The 20,357-nt window shown below is 38.0% G+C and overlaps 1 protein-coding gene across 2 annotated transcripts in view; it reads right to left on the reverse strand.

Annotated features, from left to right (window-relative positions):
* LOC102304999 (MAM domain-containing glycosylphosphatidylinositol anchor protein 1) overlaps positions 1 to 20,357 on the reverse strand; it is a 201,407-nt gene that overhangs the window by 34,158 nt on the left and 146,892 nt on the right. For both annotated transcript variants that reach the window (XM_005934576.3, XM_014337546.2), the window contains exons 12-15: positions 11,525 to 11,705; positions 11,356 to 11,379; positions 7,268 to 7,420; positions 4,903 to 5,058 (exon numbers count right to left, since the gene is read on the reverse strand). In XM_005934576.3, the coding sequence (XP_005934638.1) occupies positions 4,903 to 5,058; positions 7,268 to 7,420; positions 11,356 to 11,379; positions 11,525 to 11,705 (514 nt within the window). The remainder of the gene's footprint in view (positions 1 to 4,902; positions 5,059 to 7,267; positions 7,421 to 11,355; positions 11,380 to 11,524; positions 11,706 to 20,357) is intronic.

Here is a 20,357-nt window from a genome sequence, read left to right on the forward strand (position 1 = left end):
TGTCACAGGAGATTTGTGATACTAGGGGAAGGATCCAACTGAGCAGTTAAGCAACATGTTTCAACTGTCTGTGGGCACCGAGGGAAGCAGTGTTATCGGACTGTCAATCCAGTCTTCACCTTAACCCTACATATTTTAGTACTGTGAAAATGTCAAATAAAACAAATGACGCTGTTTAATTAAACATTTCTGGCACATTTACACAGATTTAAAGATTTGTTTGGCAAGTGGCAGATGGCTGTTTTGATTCCAGTTGATAACAGGAAGGGCATCTCATTTTAAAAAAAATCCAGACATGTGGAGGTGCTGTAGTGATCGTTGTGACAAGGGAGGAGGGGAAAGTAGCTTTAGTGGAAGCCAAATTGATAACAGCTACAGCCAGTAGCTAGTCGATATATATTGAGAACCACCAATACCTCCAGCAAACCACTAACCAAACATGACTCCAATCAAAGAACATCTTGTTCTTATTGAGTTTTTAGATTCTGTGTGAATTACATAAAATAATATGCCATATTTAGTTGCTTTTGAAAGCCATGATTCTTTTGCTGCCTTTGAATCAGTAAAGCTGTTTTCCCATGGTTGTGATCATTATAAGGAAAGTCTAGTCTCCACTAGAGATGAGCTGTAACGCGTTACCAATTACTATTTTCAAGTAACGAGTAAAGTAAGGGATTACTATTGCAAAAAAGTAATGAAATTACTGTTACTTTCCCCATACTTTGCCTTACTGCATTACTAAACCGTGATTTTGTTTGTGAGAGTGTCTCATGACAATGACGTACGAGTGCGCGACGTCTGTGGCAGCAACAGACGTGCGTAGTAGATCAACAATGGATAATATAGAGTGTGAGAGAGAGTACGACCATGCAGCATTTAAAGCTTGGAAGTCCTGACATTACTTTAGTCCGTGAAAAGTGGCAAAAACATTAGCGCCCACTGTACACTCTGCACGGGAAGAAAACTTCGTTCTACAGTGAAAAATTAAAATTAAAATCTGAGCAAGCACCTAACAAGCTGCCACAGGAATGTGAAATTCACAGAGAAACCCCTGGATCCCCCTACTGACATGACCGCTGCACCACCGGGCAAATCTCCACCCACTCCTGCTAAACAGGTGAAAATAGACTTAAGAGTGACAGGGCTTTGTGCTGCTGAATCTTTGATTTTATTTATGTTTTGATGTGTTTTACTTGCATCTATTTGAAAGAGTGAGTGTAAACACAAAAAAAGTATTTTATTTTATGTGCTGATATATGCACAAAAAAGGTTTAAATGTTAAACTAATTTCTTCGAGTCAAAGACTGTTGCATAATTAAATTTTTGCTTGATGCAATTTGCATAAAGTTAAAAGATTAAAACCAATAAAACAATTTTTAAAAATAGACTTTTTCATTTGATTCAATTGTATATGATGGATTATGCAGAAAAAATGGGATTGGGCTGAAAGGTGTGTTGCTTTATTACGTATTCAGGTTGTGTATCATGTTTTTAAAAAGTGACTCAGTAATAAGTAAGTAATTACTTTTAAAAATAACCAATCAGTAAAGTAATGGCATTACTTTCTTGGAGAAATAATCAGTAATTAGTAACTAAATACTATTTTCAAGTAACTTGACCAACACCGTTCTCCACAGTGAAAATGCAAACGTAAAACAGATTTTACCTTTTTTATGTAACTGTGGGAAAAAGAATAAGATCACATATACCAAAATGTCTAAAATCATTTTTTAACACTGAGTATATTTTGCATGGTTTTGTAAAGTCTGGATCTCAGTAAAAATAATGATCTGATAGCGTTGGAACAGCTATATTACTACATTAAAAACATTACAGGTTACTTGCTCTTCTATGACGTGAAATCTAACAGATTTTTCAGTGTTCTACAAGGTTTTCCAACTGGAACTTAAATTTCATTTTCAAGAAGTGAACAAACATTAAATGTTAGAAAATATTTACCTCCCAAAGTTCAAAAAAGCAGCATTTCTGCAAGCAAGACCTAATCTTGATGTATAGTATTACATCAAGATTACATTAATCTCTTAATGTAACACTACATTAACACTACTCATAGTTCCTTTCTTCTCTCTTTCTCCTCTTACCACCATCACCACCTACACACACACACAGCCAAAAGAGTGTTTGCGGACTCTGATAAGCAGTCTATTGATTGGACTGAGGTAAGACAGTATATGCTGGTGAGAGTGTCAGGCAAGCAGAGGAGAAGGCACAGCTCTATCAAGGCTACTTGTCTGTGGAATCATGATTGGGGAAGACAGAGCAGAGATACACAGACCCACACACAGACGGGCATGCACTGCGATACTTGAAATCAAATGAGTTGTTTTTGTTTTGATATCTGAAAGGCCTACATTGGGTTCTCATCTCCCCCCATCCCTCATCTCATCCTAAATAAGGCTCATGGCCTGTCTGGTATGCTTCTGCTGCTGGTTTGCTTTGAAAGCAATGCTGAAGAGTCCCGAGTAAACTGAAGCTTGTAGCCTCTGTCACCAAAGGGCAATACTATTCAGTGTTTTTAGTAAATGCCTGAATCCTTTTTTAAATCTTTGCCATGCAGAGGCTGGTTCTGATGCTTTCCTGAAGATAGGGACCTAAACCTATCAAGTGAGAGACAGACATAAAAAGCATCTAGAAAACCTGTGTATAATTAAAAAGAAAGTTGCGTGTGCAAAATACTATGCTAACATTTATATCGCCAAAGTGATTTAAAGTGTAATAAAACTGTTTTTCAAACAGCATACAGGAACTAATTGTCTTCAATCACTCTGGAGTGAAAATAATCCAGTAATTCCAAGTAAGCTTGCCAATGGCATTGCAAACCTGAGCCATAAAAAATACTACCCAATGCCAAACAGAACTAATTAAATGTTGTTTATTGTTGCTGCCAGCAAGCCCACAGATAAACATATTAAGGTGAAAAGAAAAACACATCACCTGGGGAGGTCTTTATTTGTGCTGCCCTATTGCAAACCTGCAATCCAAAGTGAGGAAAGGGCATTATTCTTTCTGCCCTCATTTTATTTTGCAAAATCTTTGAAAGGTGCCTTTACCTCTTTTAAACTCTCAAACTCTTAGGATTGCAAACAAGCAAACTATATGTGGGCTAGAAAAGAGCAGCATTTCAACATCTTGTCTGAAAATTGTGTGGCGTCAAAGTGCCCAAATGCTTTCAATATATACAACCTTTTAACACTTTTAGCACACTATGTATCAAGTACATTAAAACTGGCTAGCACTACAGCATGCTCTCACTATTTCTGGACATCAACAGGCTCTCTAAGGCTCTCTATTTTCTGTGCTTAATTTTTCTCAGTATTTTTCTTACCATTCACTTTGGTCTCAGTCTCATCATTAACCATCTCCCTTTTTCAAAAGGTTGGCCAGCCCTCATCCTCCCCTCACTTGTCTTGTCTCATCTCTCACTGACCCCCTGTCTTATCCTCATCTTGTCTCTTTCCATCATTAAGAGGCACACTGTGTCTCCCTAGCAAAACTGTTAGCTCTGCCAAGGTAAGGCAATTAAAGCAACAACAAATTGGACAGACTGGGACGAACAGCACTGGAAATTGAGAGAGGGCTTGCAGCGGTGGTAACACAATGTGCTAATCATATGCAAACATAGTGCAACTGATGTTTCACTGTCTCATTACAAAACATCGAAAATACCTTTGACCAAACTACCCAATAAGAAATGAAGTGCTCCAGTATCTCTTATAAATCTGCCACCTATAAACAGCCATTACATATTATAGTAACAGTCAGGCCACCTCTATTTTAAGCAGAGACATTTTGAGTAGTAGCCATATTTTGGCTCATTCTTTCTGATCTATTAAGGTTTCTCTCTTTACTGCAAAAGCCTGAATAACCTGACGGAAACATTTCTACTCTATTGTTAGCATGCCATTGAAATATTTGTGCGTGCAAAGCTATTTCTCTGTGGTAGATGTGCCCAAATCTTTGTCTTAATAAACTGCCTCTCATTTCTGAACTTGAATATGATTAACTATTACATTACCACACTTGGTTACACACACACACACACACACACACACAATACACTGTGCCCTTTTAAACCAAACACATCCTAAGGAGACAGGGAGGTCAGCAGGTAACAAATGCTAGATTAAAGCATGTATGCTTGGGCTATGGACACATAAATCAATATTGTGTGTGTGTGTTTGTGGATAAATGTAGGTGTGCCTCTATGTATTTGCTAGGTTTGCCATTTTCCCCCTTTTTTAAACGAACACATTCGCACGTGTGTGCATGTGTGTGTCTTTGTGTGTGCACAAAATGTAAGAGTGTGCATGCAGGTGTGTAGGGCTCCTAGATGTATGCATTCTAGCTGTGTGACAGAGCATATTATGATGAACAACTCGCCCAAGTGACTGATTGTGTCTTGCCACTGCCATAAATCACACACCCACTGCCCCCTTCAACCACCTCTAAACACACAAAACACACACACACACACACACACACACACACACACACACACACACACACACACACACACACACAAACACAAACTGAGACCCAAGAAGCCACATACAAACAGAACTTTTGTAGCATCCTACACCCCACCCTCGTCCCGGTCTTTCCATTCCACCTCTCACCCACATATACACACGGACTCACGTACACACTCTCTCACACAGACCTACAATTTTCTGTCTGACACACTCTGCAAGCAAGGTTCAAGCATAGGGTTCAGCTTTTGACAGAGGCAAGAGCGATATGAGAACCCCGATAGCAGAGAGCACCAGTACACTGTTCCCTGTATACCCATGTGCGCCATTGTGCTCTCATATGAGAGGAGATAATAATGTTTGTGTATGTGTATATGTTTGTGCGAGCATTATTCTTCTTTCTGCGACTTACCAATGTGTTTGCCCTTCATGTGATAGTAGAAGGAGACGCAGTATGGGACTCTTCCTTTGGGGCCCTTGCTTGAGGTAATATTAAAAAGTGGCGATAGAAGAAGAGCCTTGTCACCCTGAGTACGTGGGCGTGATGCTTCAATGTACATGTAGTAGCCTAGAGTCAACAAAAAAGATAAAGAGTAGAAATATTAATAATAATAATAAAAGGCTAATAAAGCCCTCTAATGTAAATTATAGACTGTAGGTATTGGGATAACAACACATTTTTGGGAGGTTTGTGGTAACATAATGGGTCATAAGCTACTGCCAAGTTTCTGCTTTATTTTCTATGTGATAAAAATATCTTAACACATTTAATCACATGTTCCACAAGTAAATTAGACAAACTGAGGAAAAACAATCTAATTTTTTTCTTGGTCTTCCAAGTTGTTTGACATTTCATACACCTCCTCAAGTCCTAATGTTAACTTCAAACTCTAAATCAGCTTTGAGAGTTGAACATTTTAATGCATGAAATGATGTCAGAATAAAATATCTTCCACAGCAGTCCTTTATAAAGGGAGTGCAGAATTATTAGGCAAATGAGTATTTTGTCCACATCATCCTCTTCATGCATGTTGTCTTACTCCAAGCTGTATAGGCTCGAAAGCCTACTACCAATTAAGCATATTAGGTGATGTGCATCTCTGTAATGAGAAGGGGTGTGGTCTAATGACATCAACACCCTATATCAGGTGTGCATAATTATTAGGCAACGTCCTTTCCTTTGGCAAAATGGGTCAAAAGAAGGACTTGACAGGCTCAGAAAAGTCAAAAATAGTGAGATATCTTGCAGAGGGATGCAGCAGTCTCAAAATTGCAAAGCTTCTGAAGCGTGATCATCGAACAATCAAGCGTTTCATTCAAAATAGTCAACAGGGTCGCAAGAAGCGTGTGGAAAAACCAAGGCGCAAAATAACTGCCCATGAACTGAGAAAAGTCAAGCGTGCAGCTGCCAAGATGCCACTTGCCACCAGTTTGGCCATATTTCAGAGCTGCAACATCACTGGAGTGCCCAAAAGCACAAGGTGTGCAATACTCAGAGACATGGCCAAGGTAAGAAAGGCTGAAAGACGACCACCACTGAACAAGACACACAAGCTGAAACGTCAAGACTGGGCCAAGAAATATCTCAAGACTGGTTTTTCTAAGGTTTTATGGACTGATGAAATGAGAGTGAGTCTTGATGGGCCAGATGGATGGGCCCGTGGCTGGATTGGTAAAGGGCAGAGAGCTCCAGTCCGACTCAGACGCCAGCAAGGTGGAGGTGGAGTACTGGTTTGGGCTGGTATCATCAAAGATGAGCTTGTGGGGCCTTTTCGGGTTGAGGATGGAGTCAAGCTCAACTCCCAGTCCTACTGCCAGTTTCTGGAAGACACCTTCTTCAAGCAGTGGTACAGGAAGAAGTCTGCATCCTTCAAGAAAAACATGATTTTCATGCAGGACAATGCTCCATCACACGCGTCCAAGTACTCCACAGCGTGGCTGGCAAGAAAGGGTATAAAAGAAGAAAAACTAATGACATGGCCTCCTTGTTCACCTGATCTGAACCCCATTGAGAACCTGTGGTCCATCATCAAATGTGAGATTTACAAGGAGGGAAAACAGTACACCTCTCTGAACAGTGTCTGGGAGGCTGTGGTTGCTGCTGCACGCAATGTTGATGGTGAACAGATCAAAACACTGACAGAATCCATGGATGGCAGGCTTTTGAGTGTCCTTGCAAAGAAAGGTGGCTATATTGGTCGCTGATTTGTTTTTGTTTTGTTTTTGAATGTCAGAAATGTATATTTGTGAATGTGGAGATGTTATATTGGTTTCACTGGTAAAAATAAATAATTGAAATGGGTATATATTTGTTTTTTGTTAAGTTGCCTAATAATTATGCACAGTAATAGTCACCTGCACACACAGATATCCCCCTAAAATAGCTAAAACTAAAAACAAACTACAAACTACTTCCAAAAACATTCAGCTTTGATATTAATGAGTTTTTTGGGTTCATTGAGAACATGGTTGTTGTTCAATAATAAAATTATTCCTCAAAAATACAACTTGCCTAATAATTCTGCACTCCCTGTATGTTAATGTAGAACTACTCACTCTAAAGTTGAGACTTGACACTAATGTATTATCCCATATTTTATTTATAATTGCCGTGAAACACAACAGTGCGTGCACAACAACAACAACAGCAAAAAGCACATTGTCTGAAGATGAATGATCTTGACTGTACATACACATTTGTTTTGTTTCTGTGCCTTTGAATTTACACTTCCACATTATATTTGTATTTCAGTTTAGATGAGTCATAGTTTCCTCACCCTCCTTTGTTCCACTGCGGTCAGTGTCTGGCCCAGTGTTCGCAGACCGCTTGGGATTCTGCGTCAGGTGATTTTGTCTCGTCCAGTCAAAGATATCACTCCGGTCTTGAGAGAAGCCACATATGCGCTCATCTTCAAAGCCACACACATGATCTGAGGTGTGTGTGTTGTTACAAAAAAAAGAAGATAGAAAAACACATTAAATCACTGACATGTCAAGTGGGTGACATTACAAACTGTAGATGACATACAAGGCTGTTTCTTTTTTTTTCACCCACCTTCCCCAGGAAACAAATGGCAACATCTATAAAGGTCTATAATGACCTCTGCAATGTGCACTTCAAACCAGACAGCTAGGCAATTACTGACAAAGTGATAGGCACCACGTAGGAGGCACTGGTATACATATTATGTATAATTGAAAGTATGACTCTTACATTCTCAGACTAAAACTGTGTAAAACGATTAAAAAAAGGAAATTAAAAATACCTGGAATAATGAATTGCACTAAAGTAGGCATTAGATTCAAGTCTTCTCCTTTGTATTGACTGTGCAATTCAGTGAAAAAATGCTCACCTGATATTGTATAACACTACTACTCATCATGAAAATAAAAGCAGTATTAAATATTTAGTCATCCAGACATATGGCAATTACAAATGTTGTAAAATTTGTGGCTGTTCATCTAATTCTGTAGTTTTAAATAGCAGTGAGAGTCAAATACAATGTGCCAGTTTGGAAACTTAAAGGCTAAAGACAGGTTCTAGCAAAGTTCGTTGAATATGCAAAGTTCATATTGTTAGTGTACTAACGACTGCTTTGACTTATGTTTAAAATCAAACCAACAAAACAAGAAAACACTGGTATGTAGGGAATATACCATAATACTGACTCGTTTTCAAAATAAAACTGCAGACGGGTGGTACAAGTGTATATGCCTCTGCTCTTATACACTCTGTTGGGAGTGCTATGTTGGGAGTGCTATGGTTCACCACACATTCATGGTACAGTTTGACATGCCTCAAACTGACCTTGTAAAGTGCAAGACAGATTGAGACCAAGATTTCATTAAATCTATCTTGAACTGTGTGATATGAAAAAAACAAATGTTGTTGGACCAAAACACATTGTTGGAGCTTCACCTCAGCACACCTACACAGTTAATGTTAAATCAATCAACCAATATGTGATTGAAGTGCAGACATTCAGCTTTAATACAAGTGGTTTTAAAAAAAAAAAAAAAAAACTAACAGGATTGTTTTTAATGCTTGGACAAAAATCCTTTCCTTTTCTCCCACAAGATGCTCTGCTAGGCCTTTACTGTAGCCACCTTCAGTTGCTTCTTGATTGTCGGTCATTCTGAATTCAATTTTGTATTTAATAATGAAGAAGTATGCTCTATTGGGTCCATCACGTGACTGCCCAATTTCTTTGCCTTGAGAAAGTAGTTTTCACATTATGCTTTGGGTCATTATCCATTTGCACTGAAGCATTATCGGGTCAGTTCTGCAGCATTTCGCTGAATCTGAGCAGAGAATATAGCCCTGCACACTTAAGAATTCATTCTGCTCCTTTTGTCACATCATCAATAAAGACTAGTGTCCTGGTTCCACTGGCAGCCATACATGCCCTAACCTATGTCCGCTGCCTCCAACATGTTTGATGGATACTGTGGTATGCTTCTGATCATGAGTCGTTTTTCTCCTTTTCCATACTTTTCTCTTCACCATCCTTCTGGTACAAATTTGTAATTAGTCCAAAGAATTTTTTTTTTCTGGCAGGCTCTTTTATGTGTTTTCCTTGTTGTAAACCATCTTATTTCCACTCCTGAAAATGTCGCTGATTTATAAACCTTGACAATAATATGTGTAACTCTTGAAAGTGTTCTTGAGTTGGTTGAATGTTTTTTAAGTTATTTTTTAACCATATAAATTCTGTCATCACACTTTGGAACTGTCTTCTGTGGTCGTTCAGGCTTTTTGCTTTTGCTGAGCTGGTACCACAATCTGGTACAATCTTGAAAAGAATGTACCAGATTGTGATATTGGCTACTCCAATAAAGTTAATTTTTACTATGCCTCTAATAGATTTATTTTGCTTTATGTTTTGTTTTGTTTTTTTAGCCAAATGATTCCATCCCTCACATGTGTTCTCTTTGGGTCTTATAATTAAAATGACTGTAAAAAGCTCTAAAATACAAATTAAATATTTGATTAAAGTCAAATATAATGTGTCCTTTATTAAAAATGACCATAACACTACGTGTCAGTCAACTGTTGAATTAAAGCTGCTACAGAGTTATGCAATTTCATTTTGACTGTTTTGTTTTTATTTCAGTTTTGATTCAGTAGATTCATTTAGTTTTAGTCATTTTAATTATTACTGAATGGAGCCTGCATATGTCAGAGGCAAAGATTTTGAAAAATCAGTACAGCTATTGTAATAAAAAGCAGCACTTTTTGAAAGCAGTTGATTCGCAGTCTTTTTGACATCCAAAATCTCAGTAAACGCACCCATCACAGCCTCATGTGGCAAGTTGTAATATCATTTTTACCAAACTAGCAGATTCTAAAACTGAGGCTATTTCCTCTGTATTTTCATTTTATTTTTGGTAGTTTTTTCACAAAATCAGTTCCGCCAGCTTTAATTTTCTTAATACGTTTTTATTTTTATTTTATTTAACTAAAATGTTTTTTGCACATTTAGTTTTAGTTGTTAGTTTAGTTTTAGTTAACTACAACAACCTTGGTCTGCACTTTATTCGTATATTGATTATTTGATTAAAAATCCACTGTGCAAGTGTGTAACGGCAAAACTGCAATTTCTTTGTTTGACTTATTTTGGACCTGACAGTAGAAGTACGAGTCTACCTTTCTTGTTTTTGAGTGCTCCTACTGGCTGTTGACACCTTGTGAATATAATCTATAAACACAATTGGGTAAAAGCTTTAATGAGATGCAGTTTCCCTGAACATTTAATCTTCTCTGAGCTATGTGATTCTTTTAATGTTTTCCCATTAATATGCTTTGAGAGACACTTTGATACTGTCACATAGATCATTAAGGACAAAAAAGATATTTTGAAGAACACCCCGAGTTTTGTCGTCGTTGATGTTAATGTCTCTTGTTAAGCAAGATAAAGAGCCTTCTTTCCGTGGTGTAGTCACCTTCATTAGCCCATCTGGAGAGCAATTATCAGAGACTCACTAAACAAATGAAAATTGAGCCAAGAGAGTATAACAACAGTCATCTAAAACCGTCCAAGCTGACAGCATCAGTGAAAGCTTCCCGGACACACACAGTCCGCTGCAGATGCATATGGCTTGTGCTCCCCAAGAGGACGGCGTATGTGTCCCTCTTTGTTTCAGGGAGCTAATCTATTACTATTCACACCCTGCTCTAGTACATGCGCTCCTTTCAATTTACACTGTTGTTCTCGCAGTCTGTTCCAATCTGCTGTTGTTTTAATTGCCTCACCCTGATGGAGCCAACTGACACTCCTGCCAGAAAAATGCTGCGTGTCTCTTAATGAAGAAAATAGACAAGATGCAATTGACTGAGAAAAAGAGAGAGGGATGGTAAGAGAGAGGATAGACGCTGGTGGAAAACTGTGACAGACAGAGGGGGCTAACAGAGAGAGAAAGGAACTAAAAATCTATGATGAGATGGAACATAGTTTTAATATAGCCTGATCAAGTTTAAAACATACAGAATGGCCCACATTTTGTATTTGAAATTTTTCAAGCCTAGCCAATCATACCATCATAACCGACCTGATATCCTTCTCCCATTGTCACCATTTCACGACATTTAAAATTCTATAGAGCTTGTTTCACCCATCATTTTTTGTTACCCCATTATTTTCATCGCAACAATATGATTAAGGGTCATGAGTCACGGGGTCGCGTGTTGGGATCCTTTGCCTTGGCAGACTTGTGCTGACACTGCTTGGAGCAAACATGCTTATTTAAACCTTCATCAGAATTCAACATGCCTTCATCTCTTTACCACTCTGTCATAAATCAGGTTGAAAAAGCAAGTTAAAGATGATCAAATGTACAAAAGCAAAGGATGGCAGTTGAGTCTCACCTGAAGGTCTTGGGTAAGTGTAGGCTGTAAAAAGAATTATGATAATATTGATTAGCACTCAAACATGAACAACCCATCAATTGATCTATGCTCTGTGTAAGTATATGATTGGATTAAAAAAATATCTAATGACTGCAGACAAAGATCGAGGATTTTAAGAGAGACTCACGTTCTGAATACTGGATGATTCGACTGACATAGTCCCCAGTGCTGTAGGTGGTAATAGGGGCCAGCCGGACCTCGTAGGACAGAGGGATTTTCAGGTCTGATACAGCGTAGGACATCAGAACACCCTTTTCTGGTGCCTTACCCTTGAGGTCTATTTGTTTTGACAGCAGGTTTTGCTTGTTCTGCATTCATACATAGGTACACAAACACATACACACAAATAGAAAAGATGAAGGCTTGTTAATGTGCAAATGTACTTGGTCAAAAGTGTAAAAAAAAACTGTACATACAATGATTTGACTGAGTAGGAGAAAGGGTAAAGGAGTCACATAAGGACGTGTCAGTGGTGTCAGGCATATTTCCCATTCCCCTTTCTTTCTTTTCATTTTGGGTTCGTTCATCTTTGGTCATACCCCATCAGCTCTATCACTTTACTTGGATATCCTAAAATTTCGTCATTCAGAAGTCACTGGGAAAAAGCCACAACTCATTTAACAACTCCAGCTCATCTCGCATCTGGAGGATTTTCATGCAATCCTAATCCTTACTAGTATAATAGTCATAATACCCCAGCACTTTCATTTAAATACACAAACAACATCAGACACAGGGTTGAAGTTTTTTTGGAGCAAAAAAAAAAAAAATTAAAACATGGCAGCTCATTTTTTAACAACTCATTATCAAATCACATTAGTTTATGTTTTTATGTGAAATTACATATAGGGATAAACTTACCTTTCTGGGGTATATTCCCAACCAACATAGCTTAGGTATGTTTTCAGTCTACTTTATTTTCAAAATAAAGTATACAAGCTGCCTTCCTAAAATTGATTCTCTCTAAGAGCTTTAAAGGCCAGAAGAGGCTACATTAGTTTCGGTATATCAGTGGTCTCCCACATCAATTTTGATGTTTAAAAATACCTGTTGGTTAGTTTTAGTGCTCTGAGCAAGTTATGTGATTTCCACTTCTGTTTCCACAATAGGGACTCAATAAGTTTGTTTAATAGCAGCACTTTTCAATCATGCATACTTTTAAATATAAATACAATCTTTAACCCCCCCAACTTCCAATAACTTATTTGGCTGTGTATCATGAAATATTAAAATGGTTAAGATATTGAGCTCAACCAATTGGTGTCTTCTCATTCTTTTAAAGTTAAGTCTTTTTTTTTTTTTCCATTAAATAGAGCTATTGCTGTGTTATTCCACCCACGGAGAGAAGGATCCATTAGCTGTGTATCTGCCTCTGATCCCAGCTACTTAAAGACCTGACAGTGAGCTCAATCTAATGCATTAGGTCAGCCACTCCACCATAACAGCTTAGTACACCCACAGCATGCCATTATCAGGTAACACATGCAGCACAGAAGTGTGTGTATACTGCGGGTGTTGTGTGTTTAAGTGTGCACATGGTTTTGTGTTTATGATAAATGTCTCCTGTACAGTTTTCTCAGATAGTCAGTAGCTGAAGTTTTGTGAACATCATATAATTATAGACACATTTTTTTTTATATTCAGCATGAATTTGGATTTAGGATCTCCTAGATATGACATTTCATACTTCTTGAGTGACACTGCGTTAAAAATATATATATAGATTTATATAAAGGTATATCTATTAAAAATGCCCTTATAGGCTCAATTGCTGTTCTAATTTAACATTAAATCACTGGTGGATTTAGTTACTTTTGCTATAATTGCTATAGTACTCTATGCTCTGACATCGTCCCGCAAGTTGAGGTGTGCAGTTTTCATTGGATGTCTACTCACTGACACAAATTCCAACTCTGCTAGACTGAGCTGACTCCTGCCTGGCCTGCCAAAAACTTTGTACAACTCCAATTACTGTGCGAGACCCCGACGGCAGCCACAGCCCAAGTGTGTGCTCAGCAACATGCTTGGTATCAAGTCCATGCATCCTCACCAGACATTGTGCCATGATGGCAAACTTCTTTTCTCAGTGCCACTCTTGGTGTTTCCATTTCAGTTCTTCCAAAATGAAGTTTGCCCTTTTTGCCAGACATTGGCGATCCCTTTTGTAGCTCCACCAATAGAGACCATGAAAGCTAAATAACTGCTTACAGAAAAAAACAAACAAACAAAAAAAAACACTTCTTCCACTTAAATATTTTTAAATATAAAATAGTATAAATTGTATCTAAAAACTGAACTGCTAAAAAAAAAAACATCCAAACATCCAACATTCCTGTTGCAATGCAACTAACCAAAATACTTGAGACCATCAGTCCATGGCTGATATACAATGGACCCAATGATCCAGTCACTAAAAACTCGAAGAAGGTAATTTTAAGTAAAAGCAATAATACAGCCTAATAAAGTTTTAGGCCAAAAATGGTTTACGGCTTCAATTTCTCCAAAAGCAACGAGTCTTGTCAAGTACTATAGGGCATGATATGAATATCATTTGTCCATTCTTTTGGTGCTGTTGTTGCTTATTATTTATTGTAATCAACTGCAACTCCAACTGCAGATGAGTGATTTCCTCAGATATTTGCTCCGTTGCTGGAGCATTTACACTATCATATGATGCAGAAGACTATGAATTGCACCCTTTTAGCACCAACTTATGCTCATATTGAGCCATAAAAAACATTTACACTCTGCTCACACATCGGATATGCATATTTATACGGAATACAGCAGGAAAGAAAAGTTATGCACATTTAAAATGTATAGAGTGTGTGTTAGCAAGAAGAGATGAGTGAATATCTGCCTGAGTTTTGGAAATATATTATCCTTTATTAATGAGTGGGCAGTGTGTATGTGTGTGTACACGTACATGCAGTGCGCTGGAGATTAATGATACTGAAAAACTATGAGGGGACTTTAACACACATGCACATACACTCTTTGGAACTAGGACCACTGGATCAATGAGGTGCTGAAGTGTGACTTAGAGAAACCAGCTGCTCCTACCACAGGTTGAAGTCTGTTTCACCCTGCCTCTGTCTTTCTCTGCTTTCCTCAGCAGGACATATTGTCAGTGTCTCTATGCTTATTTGTGTGAGTCTATGTGACAGGCAAGGGGAAAGGGGTAAGAGTGCAACAAAATAGTACAAAGGGAACAACAGAATGAGACAGGAGTGGGACTGACATATTGCCTGCTGTACAGACACTTTCAGCCAAACAGCATTTTCATCTGTATTGCCATCGGACTTTTAATAAAGACACAACAAGACAAATATTGTGTAAAAGAGGGCAAGAGCAGGAGAACTTGTGCTATGAAATAGGACCGTGGAGGCAGAGTGATCTGTAAATGACAGAAATGTGGACTGACAGCATACGGCGAGGCAGCCTTGTGCTAAGGTTAATTTTTCTATTATCGTCTGTTAATGGTTCTCTTTTATGACTGATCCAGCAATTTACTGATACTTGATGCATTTCTTTGCACTCTGTCTATTGAAAAGTTATGCTTACAAAGGCCTATGTGGTCTATCTGTGTGCAAACATACGTGTGTATCTGCCTTGTTGGGCTAGTTATGTACATAAATTATTCCTATATTTGATTTAATGTACAACTCTAATTCATCATGAATATTTTTCATCTCTCATATATATGGTAATGTGGACTGTGTGCTTGCACAGAGACACTTTGTGTGACTGTGTGTGGCTAAATCTTAGAGTGCAAGAACCTGAATAGTTATTATGTGAAGGCAGGTCAGCTACTAGCTGAACAACTTCAGTGATATAACACACACAACTTGGGTTTAGACTGGTCAATATTGAAAAGAGGTGAAGAATATTCAGACAGGAAAGGGATTTTTTGAATAAAAATGGATAAAAAAAACAAACAAAGAAATGGAAAGAATACAAATATAAATTATATTTCATTTCTGGCAATAGCTGAATTTGAGTAAGTCACTGAATTCGTGATTTTTACACTTTCTTTGGTTTCTTTTAGGCTTTAGCTTCATTTTTGTGTGTTGTTTGGTTTGATCTTGATGTTTTCTTAGGCTTAAGCAACATACACACTGAAAGCAATTCACAGCAATGAGCAAATCGCTTCCAGTGTATATGCAGGTTTAGGCACCAAAACCAGTCAATGTGGTTTAGGCAATAAAACGAGTTGGCTAGTGTGAGAGAGAGACTATTCGCTCTTTAAGTCTGATGTCATTAGCTGTTTCCAGGTCCTCTTCAGGTTCCAAAGTCAAACAAACACTGCAACATCACTGAGAGTTAAAAACTGTCTAAATTCTTTCATATTAAATAAAATGATGAGTGTGGCTGCTCTACCAGGTGTAACAATTAAGTTTAACATCCAGTCATCATGAGAAACAGGATTTATGAAGTTTAATGGACTTAGAAGTTAGAAGGGAATTAGCTGACTAATTTCCATTTAAAGATGGCTAAAGAGGTTTCTTGGTTACCAGGTTGATATTTTCCTTACATTAGTTTTAAAGTCATGCTGACTGTAAAAAAACAAAACAATGGGAGAATATGTGTAACGTTCCTGGTTTTGTATCTTCCTGAAAACATGCATAACATGTTTTCTTAAAATGCAAACATGCTATACACTAACCAGCCTATTTTATTAAGAACATCTTTTCACAAATATCTAATCAGCTAATGACATGTCAGCAACTCAGGTCACTGAGGAATGTAGATATGTTCAATATAACCTTAGAATCAGGGAGAAAGGCAATTGAAGTTATAGCAATAGGGACAGTAAGGCAACAGTAAATACAATAATGAATCTTTACAGCCAAGATATGCAGAAGAGCATCTGTGATTATACAACACAACCAATCTTTTTGGGTAATCTGTCTTTCACTAAACGTGCTTCTGTGACTGGCTACCTCATCAGGGAGTGGGGGGGGGAGGTATTGTCCAGCATTGTCCTTATCTTGGACAAGATCCGCCTCTCCAACACCACCTTAAAGGAGTCCAGCTCCATCCCCACAACACTACTGGCCTTGCAGATCAGTTTATTGAGTCTGTTGCCATATGTGACCCTCAACACGTGCATAGAATGGGACCAAAACCACAGAGGAATGTTTCCAGCACCCTATTGAATCTTTGCCCTAAATAATTAAGGGAGTTCTGAAGCAAGGTGTACCTAATAAACTGTCCAGTGAGTGTATGTAAGGACAAAAGTAAAAAAGTAGTTTCTGATTGGCAAGAGTTAATAAGGATATTCAAAAACATTCACCAAGGCCATGTTATTGCATACGAGGTTAATGGAAAGATGCGGTTAGAGTCAGTCAGGAAAAAGACCAGAGTTTTATAAATTTGATTTACAAGCCTACAGAAAAAAATCATAAAATGAAGAGAGAGCAAAGTGAAATAACAGAGTTCAATCAGCTAGCTTCAGTGTAAGCACACACAGTGAAATATTTCAGCACACAAGCAGTGAGAGACTCCAGTGTCAGCTAGTCATCGTTTGTACAGTTGGTAGAGGACTGTTTTGAGTGGATCAAAGGAGACTTCACCAACTCGACTTCTCAATCAATTGGAAACACCCGCGTTTCCATAGCTGTGGCAGCTGCAGACAACCACTGCCTTCATCCCTCTAAGTGGAGACCTCTCTATGTAATGCTCTCTCTGTGCTCTTCTTTCCTTTCCCCTTACTCCAACAGGTCACTGCAGATGGTGCACGTCCTGAACCTAGTGCTGCCTTTCTTCATGTAATCATTTATTTTTTGTTCTTCGCAGTAGTCAAGTGTTTGTTCAAAGGTACATTTTTAATCAATGGGATTTTTATCTGTAATATACAATAGCAGGAACTTTATTTTGCAATACATAATAAAGTGTCTTGAGCTGCCAATTGTCGCTAAATTGTTGATGGTTGAAATGAATTAAACTGAATTGAAAACTTCAACATAGCTGCATGCAAATATATGCAACTAAAGCAAAGCAAAAGACTGATTCACTTTCTCTTAGAGTTAAAGACATGTTTACTAAGCAGCTTTCTGAATGTCCATTTCAAGTTTGATGACCAGCACGTTAAACCTTTCTTGTTCTTCCCAGTTGTTTATGTGTATTTCTAGATTTTGATAACTACTTTTCAGCAAAGAAATTCTACAAATTTGACCCTCTTGGGTTTGAATCATATTTATTTACATAACACATGAGTGCACATGCATCACAGAAGAATTCTGATGACATAAACCCTGAGCTTTCTATGTGTGTGAGACAAAATAATATCAAAGTCTTGAGAAACAAAAGTAAATCAGCTGCTCTTGCTGTAAAAAGGCAAAATTATCACATATTAATTTATTATCTCTTGAGGAAACGTGGAGTGAGGACAGGCTTTTTAAAAAAAGGCCCTGTCAACACTGTTAATTCAAACACAGGGAAACCCCCTGCAGGGAGAATGAAACTAAATTAAGACGTGTAAGCAAGGATTTCATAGCCTGCCAATGAGTCTTGGTGTAAACCACATAAACTGCCATGCGAACACACACACACGGGCACACACACAAGGACATTCCTTGTTCAAACGAGTAAATATATTAATGCCAGTTATACAATATGAAATACATTCATATTCTTCAGGCATAAAACAGAATAAATCTGCATTAAATCTCATTTAAAACATACCTATTCATACATAATAAAAAAATCAAGCTGAAGCAAAAAGTATAAAAGTTATAGTCATGTAGTCAGATCTGCGATGAAGAGTGCTGTTCTACACGAACAGAGTCCTCTTGTATTCCCCTCTATACCTGCTTGTTTCTCATGAGACCCCCATATCATTTTGTAGGTGCTAAAAAGATAGAGTGCCAAGGCGTTAAAAGGATGAGCTGGAGAAAATGTTTCAGAAATAGATGGGTTGTGAAATTGAGATGGTATTACATTTGAATTTTCTCGTACTCTATTTAATAGTTGAGAGGGCCAGTGAGATTTGATGTTTTTCTTTAATTTGCATCGTATTTCTCTCCATTCGCACTCTTCCGTTCACTTTCTTGCTCACAACCTCCATGCCTTCCTTATTTTTCTGTCTCTTTTCACTCTCTAATGAACACATAAAAAAAAACCATTCAGGTAAAAACCTTGAAATTCAATTAAAGCTTAACAACATTTAAGAAGTCCTAAACTGCCACTTAATGCAACTCATTATTTTAACACTGTCGGCATAAGAACTTGCAGCCACTATTTATCAGCGCTATTCCGCTTTCCATGGTTCACCCGACATCAAATGCCATTAGGTTTGCAGTTTACGGAGATGGTGAGAGAGAGAGAGAGAGAGAGAGAGAGAGAGAGAGAGAGAGAGAGAGAGAGAGAGAGGGAGAGAGAAAGAGGGAGAGAGAGAGACTGAGAGGGCTGGAAGGACTGAATGCAAAAGTGTGACCAAGGCACAAAGGGAGAAAGAAATGGGACGGACAGTAGGTAAGAGACTAAAGTGAAATAAGGATACATAGCAGAAAAGGTGAGGACAGCCAGGAGAGGTTGATGAAATAAAGGAGGAAGAGTGAGTTTTCAGAGAGCTTAGGCATGCAATCTAATGTGCATCTTACGAAGACTAGTGCTCATTTTCTGTCTCCCAGAAGAGCCTTACTTAATAAGGTAAGCAGCCAAGTCTTGAAGCAGGAGGGGAATTAACTATTCATCCACACAAAAGCAAGCTGGCAGTCCTCACGTTCCCTCTGTTTAAGTGTCTCTCTCTCACACACATGCATGCACACCATACCCAACCCCAGCCAGTTGTGTATAATTCACCACTACCTTCATGTCTTCTGACAAAGGCCAGTAATATACGAGTAGATGCTTGAAACATAACAAGAACATGGCCTCAGGGTGCTCTACTATTGTGGACAGAGGTTCCTAATTTTAGATCATTGTCCTATTAGGGGCTCCGAAAGTACTGGAGTTCGTCGAGGGTCAGTCATAAAGCCTACGAGTTTATGCAAACGTACATAAATGTGGTGTATCAGATCATGGTGAAAACATCACCTTGTTTTGGCTCAAAATTGAGTTGAAAGAAGTTAAGGTTTTGAAAGCTTCTTCAGTACACGCTTAAGCTAATTTGTGACTGCAAGACTCATTTAACAACTTTCACGGGGTTCCAGAAATGTAGTGGCATCAATAGAAAGTCAATCCTTTGAGGGCAAGCTAAAACATGAAAATGGATTTAAAAAATGCTAACTGTCTCTCGACTCATGTGGTTAAAAGATGGCATTCCTTTCATTGTGGAATTGGTAATAAACACATTAGTACTAGTCTGGCACTCAGATCCAGACAGCAAATTAAATATATGTGGCAAATCTAAAATAAAAAGTCCAGAAGGCTGATAAATCCTGCCTAGGAATTGCCTCAGAGTGATATATCACTGCAAGGAAACACAAATGTGTTTAATACAAAACCTTTTTTATGAAAAAAAAAACCCCCCATACAATACAATCCTATTATCTTTATAAAGTAAAGTTGATTGCATGAGTGAAAGTAAATGAGTGGCTTTGACTGTCTACACATGTCTGACACTCTGACACTTCCCAAGCTCATAAAGCCCCATGTTTACTTAGAATGTAAACTTTCCTGCTTACAGTCCTGTGTGTATGCTTTTTATCTATACAAGCTGTCAGCTTTAGAGGTGATTTTTACAAAGGCAGGTGACCAAAGTTTGTCTTGGATAAAGTTAGACCAATCAAATCAGTATCATGAGTGCTTGATAAACAAAGTCAGTGAGTTGGTGTTTGTCAATCCACTGCACTTGCCTCTTGTCAAGATCTCACGAATGAAACTATAAGATACTACACACGGGATATGTGTGTAATGAGGCATGCAAATAAGCATACAGTACATATACATATATATATATATACATATATACATACATATATATATATATACATATATACATATATATATACATA

This window comes from Haplochromis burtoni, unplaced genomic scaffold, assembly GCF_018398535.1.
Source record: "Haplochromis burtoni strain Fernald_Lab_line unplaced genomic scaffold, NCSU_Asbu1 Contig_187, whole genome shotgun sequence".
In the NCBI taxonomy this organism is placed as follows: Eukaryota; Metazoa; Chordata; class Actinopteri; order Cichliformes; family Cichlidae; genus Haplochromis; species Haplochromis burtoni.